Source organism: Drosophila takahashii, chromosome X (assembly GCF_030179915.1).
Source record: "Drosophila takahashii strain IR98-3 E-12201 chromosome X, DtakHiC1v2, whole genome shotgun sequence".
Taxonomy (NCBI): Eukaryota; Metazoa; Arthropoda; class Insecta; order Diptera; family Drosophilidae; genus Drosophila; species Drosophila takahashii.
Genome location: NC_091683.1, coordinates 3806858 through 3822538, shown reverse-complemented (window position 1 = coordinate 3822538; position 15681 = coordinate 3806858). Strand labels below are relative to the sequence as shown.

Below are 15681 nucleotides of genomic sequence, written 5' to 3'. Positions count from 1 at the left end.
TTGATGTGGGACCATTTTTGACCAAATTACAGCAAAATATCTAGAACAAAAAAAATCAATTTTTACCAAAAATCAAGATCCTAATTTTTTGCCCAAAAAAAGTAGTATTTACTATTAGTATTTTGGTCATAAAAATGGAAATAATGGTCCAAATATGGTGTGTCATACCTCGTTAAACTCGTTATTAAATTCCCAATCGATTGACATTTCAACCTGGAAATTTTTAATTTTTGCCGTTTTTCGCAAAAAATCATCAAAATTGTGAAAATTTAGTCAAAAATTAATTTTCTCAAATCAATCGAAAAGTGCACTGATATTAATTATAGGGTTGTGAGCAGCTCAAAGCAGTGCGCCTTTTTGATTTGGGCCTTGATTTGTCCAAATTACTTTCAAAAAACCCAATAAAAAGGCTTTAATTCCAACTTTTTTATGCCCCAAAAGATAACGTTGGGACCCAGCTTGGAATTCAAGAGATTAGCACATGTGAATCAATATCAGTTTAAAAATTGCCGTACAAATGCCACGCCGTTTCGCTTCGATCCTTACAAGTTTATCTGTATTAACTGGTTTGACATTTCAGGGACCTTCGGTGGCAAACGAGGTGACAGAGTCATTCTGGTTAACTGCGCGATCGGGAAAGAACATGGCGTTGTTCGGGTCCTTCTCATCGACCACCTGTCGCAGCATCCAGAATCGCTGGTCCTCTTCGCTGTCCTCCTTCTCGTTCGCTTTGGATTTCGATTTGGTTTTCGGTTGAAAGGCGCTCGGCTCCTGGAAGCCGAGAAAGGACTCTGGCTCCATGCTCACATATCTGCTGACCGGCGGCGATGGTTCCCAAAGATTGGCCTGCTCTTCTGCGTTCTCCTCCTCCTCCTGGTTGTGCCGCTCCAGGTACTGTGCCCCCAGATAGGCCCGCTCCAACTGGTTACCCGGTGGCATGGCGGGTTCAAACGACATGAGTTCACAGAAGATGGCCTGCTCGAGGGTCTGAAAGGAGCAGAGCACCGTGTCGATATAGTTTCGCTCCAATCCCCGATAGACCTGCGGCCAGGTGGGCACCGAGAGCAGGCTCCACAGCTGGAAGGCCACCTGGCTCAGCTGGCCACTGCGCGATCGCTGCAAATGCTCCACGAGCTCCAGCATCATGTAGTCCTGCTGCTGTCGCTGGACCTGCTGCTGCTCGCACTGCATCGGCGAGAAGGGACTATCCAGCGAGAGCTGGGCGGCACCCCACAAATAGGGCAGCAGGCAGTAGTCATCGATGGAGGACATGGGATCCTTCACCAGCGGCAGCGAGTAGGTGGCCACCAGGCGGCGAACCAGATGGATATACCGATTATAAAGCATCAGGGCTGCGGCAATCGTATCGCCGGCCAGGAGGATTCCGGCCCGGAAGAGGCCGCAGAGGAAGAAGACGAACATCAGCTCGTTGGCGGGTCCGAAGTCCATGGTGGTCACATTGCCGAAGGAACGGCGAAGGTATTGCCCCAGTTCGTTGATGTGCTTGCAGTTCGAGCGAATGGCCTCGTCCAGTTTGCTAAAGACATGCTGGAACATCTGCTGCATCCAGGTCTTGTAGGATACAGGATCAGAATCCTCCGGCTTGGGCGTATGCTCGATGAGAAGGTGGTCCAAACCATCGAAGATCTCGCACAGGCGACGCATCTGCTCGGAGACTGGGAAGTCAAAGTTGCGCGATTCCCGATTCCGCGACATCCGATGGCCCTGTATCGCCCTGCTTGTGTGGTTGATATAGGCGATCGTATCGTGGTAGGCCTGCGATCGCACCCATCGGTCCAGATCCTCCAGGCTGCGAACCTGCTTCACCGGCCCGTTCTGCATGAAAGCCGAGGAACGAAGCACCTGGACAGTGGGATCGGTCACATCGTAGCCCAGTCGGTCGCTCATCATCAAATGGGATCGGATGAGATGGGAAATCAAATCAAAGACTATTTGTGTATTTTCGTGTCGAAATGGGTATAGGTCGGAATGCTTTCGAATCAACCGCCACGACCTACTGAAACTATAACTATAACACAGGTAATAAACACTTTTAACCACTTTTACGCTTATAATTCCCAACTGGTACTGGCGTACAAAACTTTATAAATATTTCACACTATCGCGTCGATCAAATTCTTCAACTTATACAGTTTGTTTTCAATTCCAATCTAATTCGTGGTAAAATACATAGATTATAATTCTTGATTTCATAACAAGATCTCTTTGTTTGTTTTGCCATCTCATTGTAAATATTAATATTTTACATCCACCCCTACTGGCGACAGGTTAGCAAAACGAGAGAATTACTTAATGGGTAACCCATTGTGGTTTGTCTTTTGGCTCGTAATTATGCTCTGGTTCTCGTTTTGTGTGTCCCTAATTGGAGCTTTTTTCTACGTGTGGACATACATGTTTTCTCAATGTAGTAATAGCTTCCGGGTAAGTTAAATACCGAAATCTAAAAATTAATCATAAATTAATACATATCCACATAGGGCATCTCCGATTTCTTTCTAAAGTGCGTTCAATTTCCAGGATATTGTACTGCAGCCATGATAAACTGCCAGCCCATATGCTAAATTTCATAGGAAAAATTGTAACGAACCGTTTTGAGCAGGAAGATCCAGTTCATAAGCGAACAAATATTTCCATTCGATACTCCAATATATTGTATTGGGTCCAGCCAGAAAATTCCAAATCCCATTATCCCATTAGAGAAGAAGCTATTTCGGATAATTAAATTGATAAGTTATTGGCAAATGTGTGCTTAAAACGAAGATTGGGCAATTAATTTAGCTCAAATGATTTTTTTTATATTTTCTATCAACAAAACGAAAGTAAAGTTGGAAGTTTGAGCATAAAAGCGTTTCATTTTGTATTACTTATATAGGCTTTGCCATAAGGGGTTGACAATTTTACTTGTTTTCTATAAAAATATGAATAATATTTTTATTTTCGCTGCTTTTGCACCTGAACTAATTGATTTTCTCAAAGTCTAGATAAAAGTCACCTTAAGCTAAAGCAACGAATGCCTTTCAATGGCTGTACCATATAACTTATAACGCACAAAGCGTAGGTGTTTTGCCGAATTCGAACTACCTTCCGATATAGCTTAGTTTTAGAACACGGCAGCTGTCACGTTCCGCAGACATGACAAAACGATCATTTTGCAATTGTACACGATTTACTTTTCCATATATACAATATAAACCGTTAAATACCACATAACTCGGTTGGACGTCATTAAAAAATGCACCAACTTGCCCACATTTAAACAGTATCCCTAACTTTTGCTTTGTATTATTTGTATCATTTCAATTCAAAGCGCGAACTTTGTACCTTGTAAATTAGGTACATACATATATTAAAAATAGTTTCTAAAACGGGAGCCAATTTAAAACTATGTATGTACGTTTGTACTTGAAAATAATATAAATAAATATTGGCCCCCATCATTGCCACCGGAAGAAATATTTCCAACCCAACTCCAAATGAAATTCTTCTATTAAAATGGCATTTTCTTTTTAAGAATTTCGTTTGTCAAGAGAAGTAGTTTATTTCTGAATTGTACGTGCTTCGAATGAACTTTATGAAATTCGGTCACACTGGAAATATTTTTTCTATTCATTTCTTGTTCATTTTCAAAATGAAACATTTTTGAACCAAAAACAACGCCTTATTGGCTATATATTGTACATACACATATCGGGGTTATATTTAACCAAATGTGAGCTTCAAGCAGATCTTTGGTCCAAGTCCAAGCAGGCAAACCATTTGTCTGTGTAAAAGAAATTCTTTGTCTCATACCAACGAAGATACGAGATACAACAGGAACGGCAACAGCAGAGAAGAATCGACGGACCGGGAACCAAAATAAATGCGCAATGCATACATGGAGCGCACACAAGAGTGAGACGGGACTACAACGTGACATTCCTTAAATTTTTGTTTGTGTTCAGGGAACATTAAAAAATATTTTTATCTTGTGCAAAAGAACCAACTTCTGCTTTCTGATGGGAAGAATCCTTTTTTTCAAGTTGCTGCCGCTTTTGCCGCTTTGACGTTGCCGACGCTGCCGTGCTGCGCTTCTTTCCGTCTGCTTTTGTAGTTTTAAAGGGAAGCCGAGTCCCCGAACCCGAACTTTCTATGGAAGAAGGAAGTAAGAAAACGCGCAGCACTCTGTGTCTCGAGGAATTTTTCGAAACTGAAAATAACTCTATGGAAAAATGTGCCTACAAACTTGATAAAACCAGACGACTGACTATCGTCGTCGTCATCTGCAACAAGTTCATTTCAACCTGGCGGTTTTTATTTGAAAACGAAGCAGTATGCAATGTGATTCGAAGGGATTTCGATTGGAAATATAAAGGTAAGATAAAAAACGAGTGATATCTAAAATATGGTGGAGATGGAGCTTATACATCCTGAGATCTTGATTTTTTAAACAATCGTCAGATACACGCATATGATAACTGAACATTGGTTTAGTCTTAGAAAAAGGTTTCAGTAAGAGGATTGATATTTTTTTATTGATATTAGATTGATATCGTCAATTATTCGCGCCATTTACGGATAATTTTCTAAAAGTTATCCAAACTTGACAAACGTTTACCTTTCGCCAGTATCACTTGAAGTTTTCCCACTTATAACATAACAATTTAATCTCTCGAGTCTCAGTAAAGTATCTGATCTTAACTTAGTTCTTCCCTCTTTTGACTATTATTCAGGACGAGGCTTTCGGTTTTAATAGTTTTTATTTGCTGATCAGTGGATATGTTTACTTTTTAAAAGGCGGAAAAGTTAAGACCACAGTTTCTAGCGACTAATTTTCAAACTTTTTCCAGAGCCTCGTGTTTTGGGCCTATGTATTTTAAGGCTTAATAATAATTAAAGAGACCATCGGAAAAGGTACCCAGATCTTTAATCTTCATAATAGGGTCCTCATTTTTTTACAATAACTATAAAAAATAGTGACAAAAAAACCTACTAAAATGCGGGAAATATTTAAGCTCACAAGATATCACTATAATATCAAAAAGACATTAAACTTCTAAGACACATTCTAATTTAAGTAAAATCTGAATAGACCTAAAAAATATAGTCTCAAATGCAGTAAGCCCTTTAAGGGGTTTTCGAAATACATTTTCCACTCTGCCAAATGATTAGTAAGCTAATATTCAAAACATTTGTTCGCCCCAATTGCCGTCGGCAAGTGAAGAGACATGTGCAAAACAAATTAAAAACTTACTTTTGTACAGAAATTTGGAGTAATCACAATCCATGTCGCATTGGTGTAAAGGTCCAGGATTATATTGTATTGCAGTGGCTGCTGTTTAAAGTTTGGAATCCGAACTCGAAGTATTTGTTGATTGATTGATTGCCGATCGCTGATTAAGTATTCACCGCACCTTCTTTGGCGGACTTCTTTCTTGGACTTTGCTGAGATAGAAGAGAGCACAGCTGCGGCAGTTTCTTAGAAAGAACCGATCCATTTTTATCGATCGACTAGGATGATCCGCGTTATCGATATCTTTGGGCTGCCCGCGTTACATGACCATAAGCCCCGTTTTTTGGTCTTAATTTGCATTTATTCACTTTGTTTATGTTTTTTATTCTTATTTTTTTATTGTATTGTTTTCGTTTTGTTTTGGCGAATCATCTGTGCACTTTCGAGTGTTGACAACGTTGCTTATTATTTATTATTTCACGGTTTGTCATTACTGCAATTTGAATCCGCTTCTGAATAAGTACATCGTGCGTTTTTTGCTGTTGTTGTATTATTCTTGTGGATTTATTTTCTGGTATTTACACAGTAGTAAGGGGATCTAAGTTTACGCTTACGGACACACAAACCCGTCGAGTCTTGGCCATATTTAATTATTCGCAATATCTGTGCGCCGCTTCAAAGTTATTTCATTTGTGGTAATTATGTGTTTTTTGTTTAGTAAATGCACTGCAAAAAAAAAAATGAAACAATAACATGGATTTGTTTACTATTATTATTTTCCGCTCGAGTAGGTTTTCCCGAAGACGATGGACGTGTGTGGAGAGGTGTTTTTTTGAAAGTGGGTGCAACAGTTGTGCTGCAATCAGCGCAAATGAATCTCTGCGGTGATTCATAAGCTGTCAAATAAATGCACACACAACACACTACACTACAAGGCACTAGAAAAGCACTGCACAACAAATAAAAAGAAAAAAAGCGACGGACGATGTAGAACAAAATATTGTGGAGTAGAGTGTGGCCGAAAAGCGCTCCGAATTACCTGCGCATTAACAATAACGGCGCGAATCGAATCGAATCGGATAGGATGGTGGATAGGATAGGGATACGGATACTAGACTACTGTGCACCGCTCTCCATATAATCCATATAACCTGCACACACGAACGCAAATTTACACTGGCATACACGAGAAATGCAATTATTATTTTCTTTTCCACGGTCTGTTTCAGATCCGGTTGCAGCTTATGCGGAGCTAATTAAACTAAAACTTTGTTTACCCAACACGCTTTGGAACGGAGCCCCGTAATACCCGTAATAGACGTAAACGTAAACCCATTGATGCCATGCGATTTTGATTTCCAGGCTATTTATAAGCAATTTGTCATTTATAGACAAATGTACACATCTGAATCCGATGGTTTTCTTAAACTTTGCGCTTATTTTTACCGGCACGGGCACGGTCTCTGTTTGGACTTGTAGTACACCAGCGATAAAACAACATATCCGACGGATAACGAACGGGATGGATTGTACTCAGATATTCAGAGTCAGATGGAAATTCTGTTCGCTCGGAACAAGAACAAGAACAAGAAAAGAAAACCGCAATTCTATTATATCCCCTGCTGCTGCTGCCGCTGTTGCTTTTCGTTTGTTTTAATTTTAACTAATGTTAACTAGCTCTCGCAATCGAAATAACACAGACGCAAACGATGGCATAAACAGAACTACCAATAAGAAATTATCTCAAAATGTATTTCAGGCAAAAAGTAAAACAGTAAAAGCTCTTCTCATTGAGCATTCGCATTCGCATTCGACCGATAAACCCGACCGAACCGAACCGAGACCCGAACTGAGACCCGAACAGAACCAGAGAGAGCGAACGAGCAGAGCAGGCGTACATATGAGTAGAAACTGACAGCAATACCATGCCGTGCCACCATCCACAAGAACTGAGTAAACGTAACCCCCCCTGGTACACCCCCCACCATAGGGCAGTGCTTACTCAACAGAGACCCCAGAAGGGGTACATTCCATTTCCATTCCTGCAGCCTCAACAGATTGCTGGATGCGCGTTAGCGGTGCAGGAACATCGATGGTTTCGGTGTTTATCGATGTTTGCCTGCTAATACATCGAAAAAGCGATTAGTTCCACTGATCTGGATCTATACGATTTTATTATATATATTCATATTTTTTATTATACGGTCACACCTTCTTTAGAAACCAATGAACCAATTTTTGTAGGTTGTAGGTTGCAAAAGATTTTTTTGAAGTACTGAACAAAGTATTTAAAATATAAGAATTAAGAATACATACAGCATTTAAAATTTTTAGTTTGAATAGTGAGCTTCAACTGGTTTTTAAATAAAAATATCGGAAGTAAATGCAAGGAGAGGCATGGCATACAACGCAGAACAGCGCAAAAGCGAGAGTGGTTGATGTTTACAGCGCATGAATTAACTTGCGATGTTTGGACTAGAGAAGTAATCCAATCAGGATGGGTTGAGACTACCATGGGTTTATTATCAAACACGCTGCAGTGTTGCAGTTAACTATTTTACTTTGAAGCGGCAAAAGCGCGCGCGCAATATGGGCAAAAGCTTTTTTTCGCCAGGACTGGGTGCATTGAACTTGCATTTGACGTGACAGGTGATGCAAAGTAATTATACCTATTCACAGAAATCTAGAAAAAAATAAGGAGAAACCTTTTATTTCAGTATTTTTTTAAATTTATTTAAACCGAATTATTTAAATGAATTTTTCCTTTTTTTCTATAAACAACTGCTTTTAGTTGTGCAAAGTGTGAATATCGCATTTACGGGCAAGATCATAGATCTGCAAAATATATATCGATACATCGATATCCAGAATGATCGTCGATAATTTAAACAATAATTAATATATATGACTAAATTTGCAATAAAAAAAACCCCAGCACGCCTAATATCCAATAAAGTATTTCACCATAGCACCCAAGAATATAATGGTGGATAGCCAAAGGGAGCGTCCTTATCTTATCGGGAGAGGTGGACACGAGACGACCAACTAATCAGGGTATAGAGTAGTGCTAGCTAACAATATTGATAAACAAAGTAGAGGCCAGCCGAGAGTTACACGCGCATTTTATTGGCCAGTGAAGAGGAGCCAATACTACGGATATGTCCGAATCGGGAATCAAGAAGCTGAGTCAGGAGCGGACTCGCGAATGGCTGGCCAGCCAGGAGGACGAGGAGCTGGAGTCCATAGCCGAGTCCTCGGTGGTGGATAGCTTAGACTATGACTACACGGAGGAGGAGGAGGATACCGATCAGAATACGAGCGAGGAGATCAGCACCATGACACTAGGCACTCAGATCTGTGGGTAGTTCTACTATATTATATTATAATAGTTTTTAATATCCATTATCCACTATCCACTGAAGCTGCGCGAAAACGCTCCATCATCAGCGACACCATCAGGGACCTCATGAACTCGATCAACAGCATTCAGACTTTGGGCAACGTGAACATCAGCAACTCCACGAACGTCCACATCGGCAATGTGACCAATATCAATGGAAATATACAAATCATAGCCGATAGCCTTAGCCAAAACCGCAGAGATAGGGATCGGCGAAACGTATCGCCCCCGAAAGATAGCGCTCCCAGGCCGGAGACACATTTCGATGAGGATTATCAGGACGAGGCGGAGGAGAGGGTGCGCTCCGATGTGTTTATCAGGCGTCAAAGTGAGCTAACTATCCTAAATCCCACATCAGGGTAATGATACGCTAACGATTTCCTTTACAGAGTTCAAAATACCCAAGGAGCTGTGCTCCATTATTCCACGACACTCCTGGCTGGCACAAAAGCCCATGGAGGATCCGCAGCCCTTGCAGCTCCCCGTTAAATATGTGGTTATTTGTAAGTTTAATATTAGGTATAAAAAAAAAGTTTTCTTGAAGGAATAGGAATAGAAATCAACTAATTCCTGTATCCTACAAGCTTTTCTCGCGCTTTGAAAACTCTAAAAACGCAGCATAAAAGTATGCTGTAAAATATGTATCATATTTTAGATCGTTAAGCTCTTGGGATTTTTTTTAGAAAATATAAAATCCTGTGAGACAAAGTAACGTTAGTATGAGAAAATCATCTTCCTGAAAGAAGGAAAATATTTTTCTTAAAGGAATAGGAATAGAAATCAACCAATTCCTCTATCCTACAAGATTTTAATGCAGTTTGAAAACTCTTAAAAACGCAGCATAAAAGTATGCTGTAAATATGTATCATATTTTAGATCGTTTTTAAGCTCTTGCATTTTTTTTTGGAAAATATAATATCCAGCTCTATGGAGACATTAGTTAATTATTAAAATATTTTTAAAACGTATTTAACAAATCCTTTTTTAAAATATTTTACATCTAGTACACACGGCTACCGAGAGCTCAGAGAAACGTGCGATCAACGTAAGACTTATCCGTGATATGCAGGTAAGTAAACTTAAACTACATACATGAAATTCTTAAATAATTAATACACTTAACTATACATTTACAGTGCTTCCACATCGAGTCGCGTGGATGGAATGACATTGCGTACAACTTTCTGATCGGCTGTGACGGCAACATCTACGAGGGACGCGGCTGGCAGACGGTGGGTGCCCATACACTGGGCTACAACAAGATATCGCTGGGCATCGGGTTCATAGGATGCTTCATGCGAGAACTGCCCACAACGGACGCACTGAACATGTGCCGCAACCTCTTGGCCCGCGGCGTGGAAGATGGACACATATCTGCGGACTACAGACTTATTTGCCACTGCCAGTGCAATTCAACGGAAAGTCCAGGCCGCCAACTGTACGAAGAGATACAGACGTGGCCTCACTTTTACAATATCGAGGAGGAGGAGCAATAGAGGACAAAGAAATCACCCTATTTACATATGAGTTAAATGCACCCGAGTTAAGTTTACATCATTGTTGAACATTAAATCACACGTTTATAAATTTGGTTTCTATTCCACTTCATGAGTAAAAAAGGAAGAGCAACACACGTTGCATGGATACGAATGAGCTAGCACTACAAAACAACATTTTTATAATTAAAACAAGATCTCTTAAAGTCAAGTAAGCTTAAGTTAGAAGTGATTTTCCTCTATCTTTGGCGGCGCCGAATACTTCTCCTTGGCATGAGCCCGGTATTCCTCGTCGTCGTCGTGGCACTCCTTGTAGCATTGGTTGCAAAAGAGCTCGCCACCGCAGCCGTGGCAGCGGAGAACCGCATCCTCGTTGCAGATGTTGCACCAGGGCAGTTCCTCGGTGCCCGTCGAGGGCACTTCGCTGTTGATTGGACTAATTTCGTTCTGCGAAACTTCTGGTAGCCGCGATTCCTCCACGTACTGGTAGTCATGGTAAAAATATGATGATTTTAAAGAACGTACAGTTGGCTATATAGTTTATACAAACTTTTTTCATTATATTCTGCAAAAGGGTCTCGTCGTCCTGCTCCTCCTCTTCTGGGATCTGGGTTCTCGATGGGCCTGCATCGCTGCTCGAATCCAAGGGCGTGTCGCGCAGAGCTCTTAGGCGTCGCTCAATGTCGGATATTGAGTCATCCCTGTGGCGATCGACATTCTGATCTAAGTGCGCCTCCTCCACAAACTGCGCCAGCAAATCCCTCATTTTCTCCTCATCGTTCCTCTGGTCAGTGGACAGCAGGAGATCCTTTCTATCGTAGCTACTCTTCTGCGGCATTCCCGTGAGATTGGCGAGACGGGCGCGAATCTCGTCATCGGTGGCATCCACACGCTTGTAGTCCGCCATTCGCTTGGTGAGTGCGCTGTCCAGGTTCTCATCGATGTGATCTTCATGATCTTTATGCGTGGAACTGGGAACCAGAGCCTCTGGGAGCTCATCAGAGGGCGGGGATTCGCTGGAAAGGTTTGTGGGGTTAGGACTTGGATTCCTCTGGGCGGGATTCACTTACTCAAAGAGCACATCCGCTGCACCGGAAGCCTCTGCTCCCTTGGACGGAGGTGCCAGGCTGAACTTGGTGACCAGGACACCGGGCAGAGCCTCGCAATCGATGACCTTTTCGGCATCTGCGTTGGCCTGCAGCTTGGACAGCTTGTCGTAGCAGATGAGGCACACATTGAGCACCTTGCCCGCGTGACGGGGCACGGGCATCGGCCTCTTGAGGCACTTGGAGCAGAAGGAGTAGCCGCAGTTCGGACATCCATACTATTTGCATATTATATTATTATATTAGAGCTGTAATCTTTGAATGTAAACGATGTGTGATACTTGCTTCCTTGCAGAACAGCCCGTACTTACGACCGCAACCAAAGCAGCTCATTGCAAACAGCAACTCCGCATATATATTTTTATATAAACTTTTAATTTAATTTGCTTTGTTTTAAACAAAACAAGTCACTTCCAATTGGAGATGGTCGCGTGCTATAATACCGCTTACACACCGAGCTGGCTTCGATAACGATAGGCATAGCGTTTACACTGGGATTCCCCCATCTTACGTCAGCTGTTTTGCTGTCTTGATTTTCAAAACTTAATTATTGTTCGAAATTAACGAATTAAAAAAAAAAATTACATTTTAAGTTTTAAAAATAATTTCACAATATTTTTTACACACCGAGTTTACATCGATACCGATAGAAATAGCGTTTGGGACTGGGATTTCCCCATCTTATATTGTTCGAAAATAACTAGTTTTATTTTAATGTTCCACTATTCATTTTTTTAACATTTTATTTTCACTAAATACTATATAAAAATAAATCAGGAACTGCCAAAACTTTTATTATGAATTACCGGGTTTTTTTTTACTTATTTTGTAAGAAATCATAAAGTACTTGATAGAAAAATTATTTCTTTAAACGTTATTAAATGATGTTTCCTTCTTTTAACGTTATTAAATATGTTAACTTCTTTCAACTTTATTAAATGATATGTTTACTTCTTTTAACGTTATTAAATACTATGTAAAGAAATAAATAACTTGTAGGACTATAAAGCTCTTGGAAATCACACAGTTCTTCAGTGTACAAATTAAAGCGTTTTCCTCTTTCAACGTCATCAACGTATATCTATAACATATGACTATATGAACTCTTAAAAACTTAATAGAACAATTACTTCTTTTAGGGTTATGAAATAATATTTAAAGAAATAAATAATAGGTAAGCTCATGGAAATCACAGTTCTTCATTGAACGAATTATAGCGTTATCCTCTATGAACGCCATTAAAGTCTCTGGCGGTCTCTTAAGTACTTAATAGCATAATTACTTCTTTTAACGTTATCAAATAATATGTAAAGAAATAAATAATATGTAAGCTCATGGAAATCACAGTTCTTCATTGAACGACTTAGAACGTTTACTTCTTTAAACGTAATTAATTTATCAAAATATGACTATAAAGCTAAGTTCGTGGCAGTCTCTGAAATGATACAAGGGGGGACTTCGGTTGAGCTGGTCTGGCCAAAAGAGTATCAGTAGCTTCTTCACTTACCCGGACTTTGAAGCTCGGTGAATCTAGCAGTCGCTGAAGTTGGGAGCATTCCAGAAGCGAATCGCCAGCGGCAAAGTCCTGCGAGGGAGTGATGTTAACCTCAGGCTGCGGCGAAGTGATATCAGTTACATCCATCGACTGCTTTTCGTTAACCAGTTTAACTCTCTTGCTAGCCGAATCTTGGCTGGCTGCGCTCCTTTTTCCAGGGATCACGGAAATCTTAATTATATTGTATGGCAATTCTGGAGCAGACGAGCTTTCCCAGTCTATGGGTTTCTTTAGCATTGGATCCAGTATCGCGACACTAGTATCATTCTCTTTTGGTTTAGGCATGGCAAAACAGTCCAAACTTTGGCTGGCATTCAAGTTTATTACTTGATCCTTGAGCATTGGATCCAGTATCGCGACATTTGTATCATTCTCTTTTGGTTTAGGCATCGCAAAACAGTCCAAACTTTGGCTGGCATTCAAGTCTATTACTTGATCCTTGAGCATTGGATCCAGTATCGCGACATTTGTATCATTCTCTTTTGGTTTAGGCATCGCAAAACAGTCCAAACTTTGGCTGGCATCCAAGTCTATTACTTTCTCCTTGAGCATTTGATCCAGTATCTCGACATTTGTATCATTCTCTTTTGGTTTAGGCATCGCAAAACAGTCCAAACTTTGGCTGGCATCCAAGTCTATAACTTGCTCGTGGGGTAAAATGTTAGGAGCCAGATGAATAGGAGTTTCTGGGACATATGACTGGGAAATATCCTCAATTTCCTCGGTTATTTGTAGATTAGGTGGAGTTTGTGGTAAATATGTGTGAAAAATATCCTCCATTTCCTCGAATATTGGTGGACTGATCTGAGGGGAAGGTTCTTCTTCTAAGAAAGTGATTATTAGATCAAGTTACTATTACTTTAAATCGAGAACCTACCGTATTCTGTATCCGAACCCGATGAGAGGTACAGGATTTCGTTATCATCAACGCAGTTGTTATTAAAATTTGGGGAGGTGATAACATCAGTGGATTTATCTACATCGTTCTTGGGTTTGCTAAAAAAAACAAAAGTACTGTGAAATAAAATGGGATCAACACCATATATAATTCAATTACCAAGCTGAATCTAAAATCTCCGAAATGGGCGACGGTTTTACAGCATTTAATTCGGATTTCTTTGGCTCAACTTGCGGCTGGCTTACACTCCTAAAATGGGCAAACTCACTTGTGGGCTCCTCGGGCGGAAAACTAAGCAAATGGTGTAGCTTCTTGGCGGGACAAGGCTTAAAACGGCACGGGAACTTCTGGCGCATCTCTGGTCCGGAATAGAAACCCTTGTAGTACTCCCGAATAGCTTCCTCCTTGGATTTTCCCCTGTACTCGTCGCACAGCAGCATCTGATTAGCAATATTTTCGAGATTGCTCACATGACGTCGGAAGACTTTGAATGGTATGGGACTTCCTTCTGCAGACCTTTTCGGAGCCCTCTTCCTGGGCATTACAAGTGCTGGCGATGGAGTGGCCAACTGCGGAAGACTTTGCCGCAGCTCTTTGGCCATCTTTTTGCCGGGAATGGCCAGCATTTGCTCCTCCATGTTTTCGTTGCTGGGGAGCAGCTCGCATTTGTACTTCTTTCGAATCTCTGGTGTTATATAGAACGCCAGGTAGAAGTCAAAGGCGCACTGGTCGAAGTTCTTGCGCACATAGTTCTCGTCCCGCTGCCTCATTTGCTCCACAATCTCCGGTAGGTTTAACAAATTCTCGCTGAACACCTCAAAGGTGATAATGGAACTGGTTGATATAAGTTAAATGCAACATTAGCTTACATTTACAAGTGGGTTAAGAGTTTTCCTTGCTTACTGGCTTTGAAGAGCCTTAATGGTGGCATTTTCCGCATTAGTCCTGGTTGCCTTTTCCTCATGCAGTCTCGCAGATTCGAGCAACTTGGCGAAAAGGATGTTGGGGACTTCTTCCTTGAAGATTTTGATAGTAGGTCGCTTTTCAGGTTGCACATAAAAGCGGAAAAAAAACTCCTGAAGAGTTTGGTAGCGATACGCATCATTGGCCGCTAGCATCAGCAAATCCTCTAAGCCCTTGCCGATCATATCGAATACCACCATCCTGTTGAGGTTGTTTTCGAATGTTTTAAATGATACCGGAAAGACAAAGGGAGAACTGCAAGGAGTAAAAAGTTAATAACGTTCGACTAAAGGGGAAAATGCAGCAACTTACTGGTCCACGTTATATACAGCATCCTGGCATCCAAAGATCTGAGAACGTGCTGAGTGACATGCATCGACATGTTCGATCATGTCTTTCGGCACTCGGTTCTCGGAAGACTCCCGGGGACATGATGCGGCCTCCAAGGGATACCGCTTCCATGTAGTGGGATTTCGCTTCAACTCCTCGCAGTTCCATTGAACACAGTCACACAATGTATTATCGGCAGCTTTCAAATGGAGTGCTATATCACGCAAGTGCACGATCACCCTTTTTATGTGTCGGAAAGAAACGGGATAATGGTTTTGCATGAAAGTACGCATTGTTGGGTTCGCGATTCAAGCACATCACAGTCCATTCTCTTTGCACTCACCTCCTGCCTGTTGATGTCTGCTTTTTTGGCGCAGACATGGCCTAAACTTAACAAAATTAATCTCACCCAGCCGAAGCAACTAGAACCGCCAAAATTTGCAAGCCGAAAGAAATAGTGGGCACGCACAACGGATAGACGAGAAATGCCATTGTTATCGAGTATTCGATAGCCGTGACAGGCGTTCACACTAGGCAAAGGCGATTTGCGTATCCCTTAAATCGGATGTCGGAAAACACAAATGAGCAAACATATTCATTTTTAATTGAAACTACAATTAAATTTAATAACATTCCAAAAATAAGATATTAATATTAAGTTCACTAATTATTTTCAATCATCCCTCGAAAGCCATGCAGGCTG

General features: G+C 41.0%; 4 protein-coding genes across 6 annotated transcripts; 1 reads left to right on the top strand and 3 right to left on the bottom strand.

The window, feature by feature from the left end:
• Window positions 1-528: 528 nt before the first annotated feature.
• LOC108056686 (serine/threonine-protein phosphatase 2A activator) lies at window positions 529-2015 on the bottom strand. The gene has a single exon (XM_017140568.3). It carries the CDS (start codon window positions 1909-1911, stop codon window positions 577-579), a length of 1335 nt encoding a protein of 444 aa, XP_016996057.2. The 5' UTR covers window positions 1912-2015; the 3' UTR covers window positions 529-576.
• Window positions 2016-5519: 3504 nt separating this feature from the next.
• On the bottom strand, window positions 5520-15458 carry LOC108056747 (uncharacterized). 3 transcript variants are annotated; one of them, XM_070218205.1, is made up of 7 exons: window positions 15322-15458; window positions 14961-15218; window positions 14589-14903; window positions 13845-14519; window positions 13665-13783; window positions 12740-13611; window positions 5520-5956 (listed from the first exon to the last, which is right to left on the bottom strand). In XM_070218205.1, exons 1-7 carry the CDS (start codon window positions 15357-15359, stop codon window positions 5945-5947), a joined length of 2289 nt encoding a protein of 762 aa, XP_070074306.1. In that variant the 5' UTR covers window positions 15360-15458; the 3' UTR covers window positions 5520-5944. The 3 variants fall into 3 exon arrangements, 2 of the variants coding, with proteins under 2 accessions (XP_070074306.1, XP_016996205.2); XM_017140716.3 differs by lacking the exon at window positions 5520-5956 and adding an exon at window positions 12008-12667; XR_011419587.1 differs by lacking the exon at window positions 5520-5956 and having other exon boundaries at window positions 13471-13611; window positions 13954-14519.
• On the top strand, window positions 8107-10217 carry PGRP-LE (Peptidoglycan recognition protein LE). The gene is made up of 5 exons (XM_017140718.3): window positions 8107-8587; window positions 8653-8958; window positions 9020-9133; window positions 9635-9699; window positions 9767-10217. Exons 1-5 carry the CDS (start codon window positions 8389-8391, stop codon window positions 10124-10126), a joined length of 1044 nt encoding a protein of 347 aa, XP_016996207.2. The 5' UTR covers window positions 8107-8388; the 3' UTR covers window positions 10127-10217.
• LOC108056750 (abscission/NoCut checkpoint regulator) lies at window positions 10206-11680 on the bottom strand. The gene is made up of 4 exons (XM_017140719.3): window positions 11518-11680; window positions 11197-11450; window positions 10677-11142; window positions 10206-10609 (listed from the first exon to the last, which is right to left on the bottom strand). Exons 1-4 carry the CDS (start codon window positions 11563-11565, stop codon window positions 10349-10351), a joined length of 1029 nt encoding a protein of 342 aa, XP_016996208.2. The 5' UTR covers window positions 11566-11680; the 3' UTR covers window positions 10206-10348.
• Window positions 15459-15681: the final 223 nt, after the last annotated feature.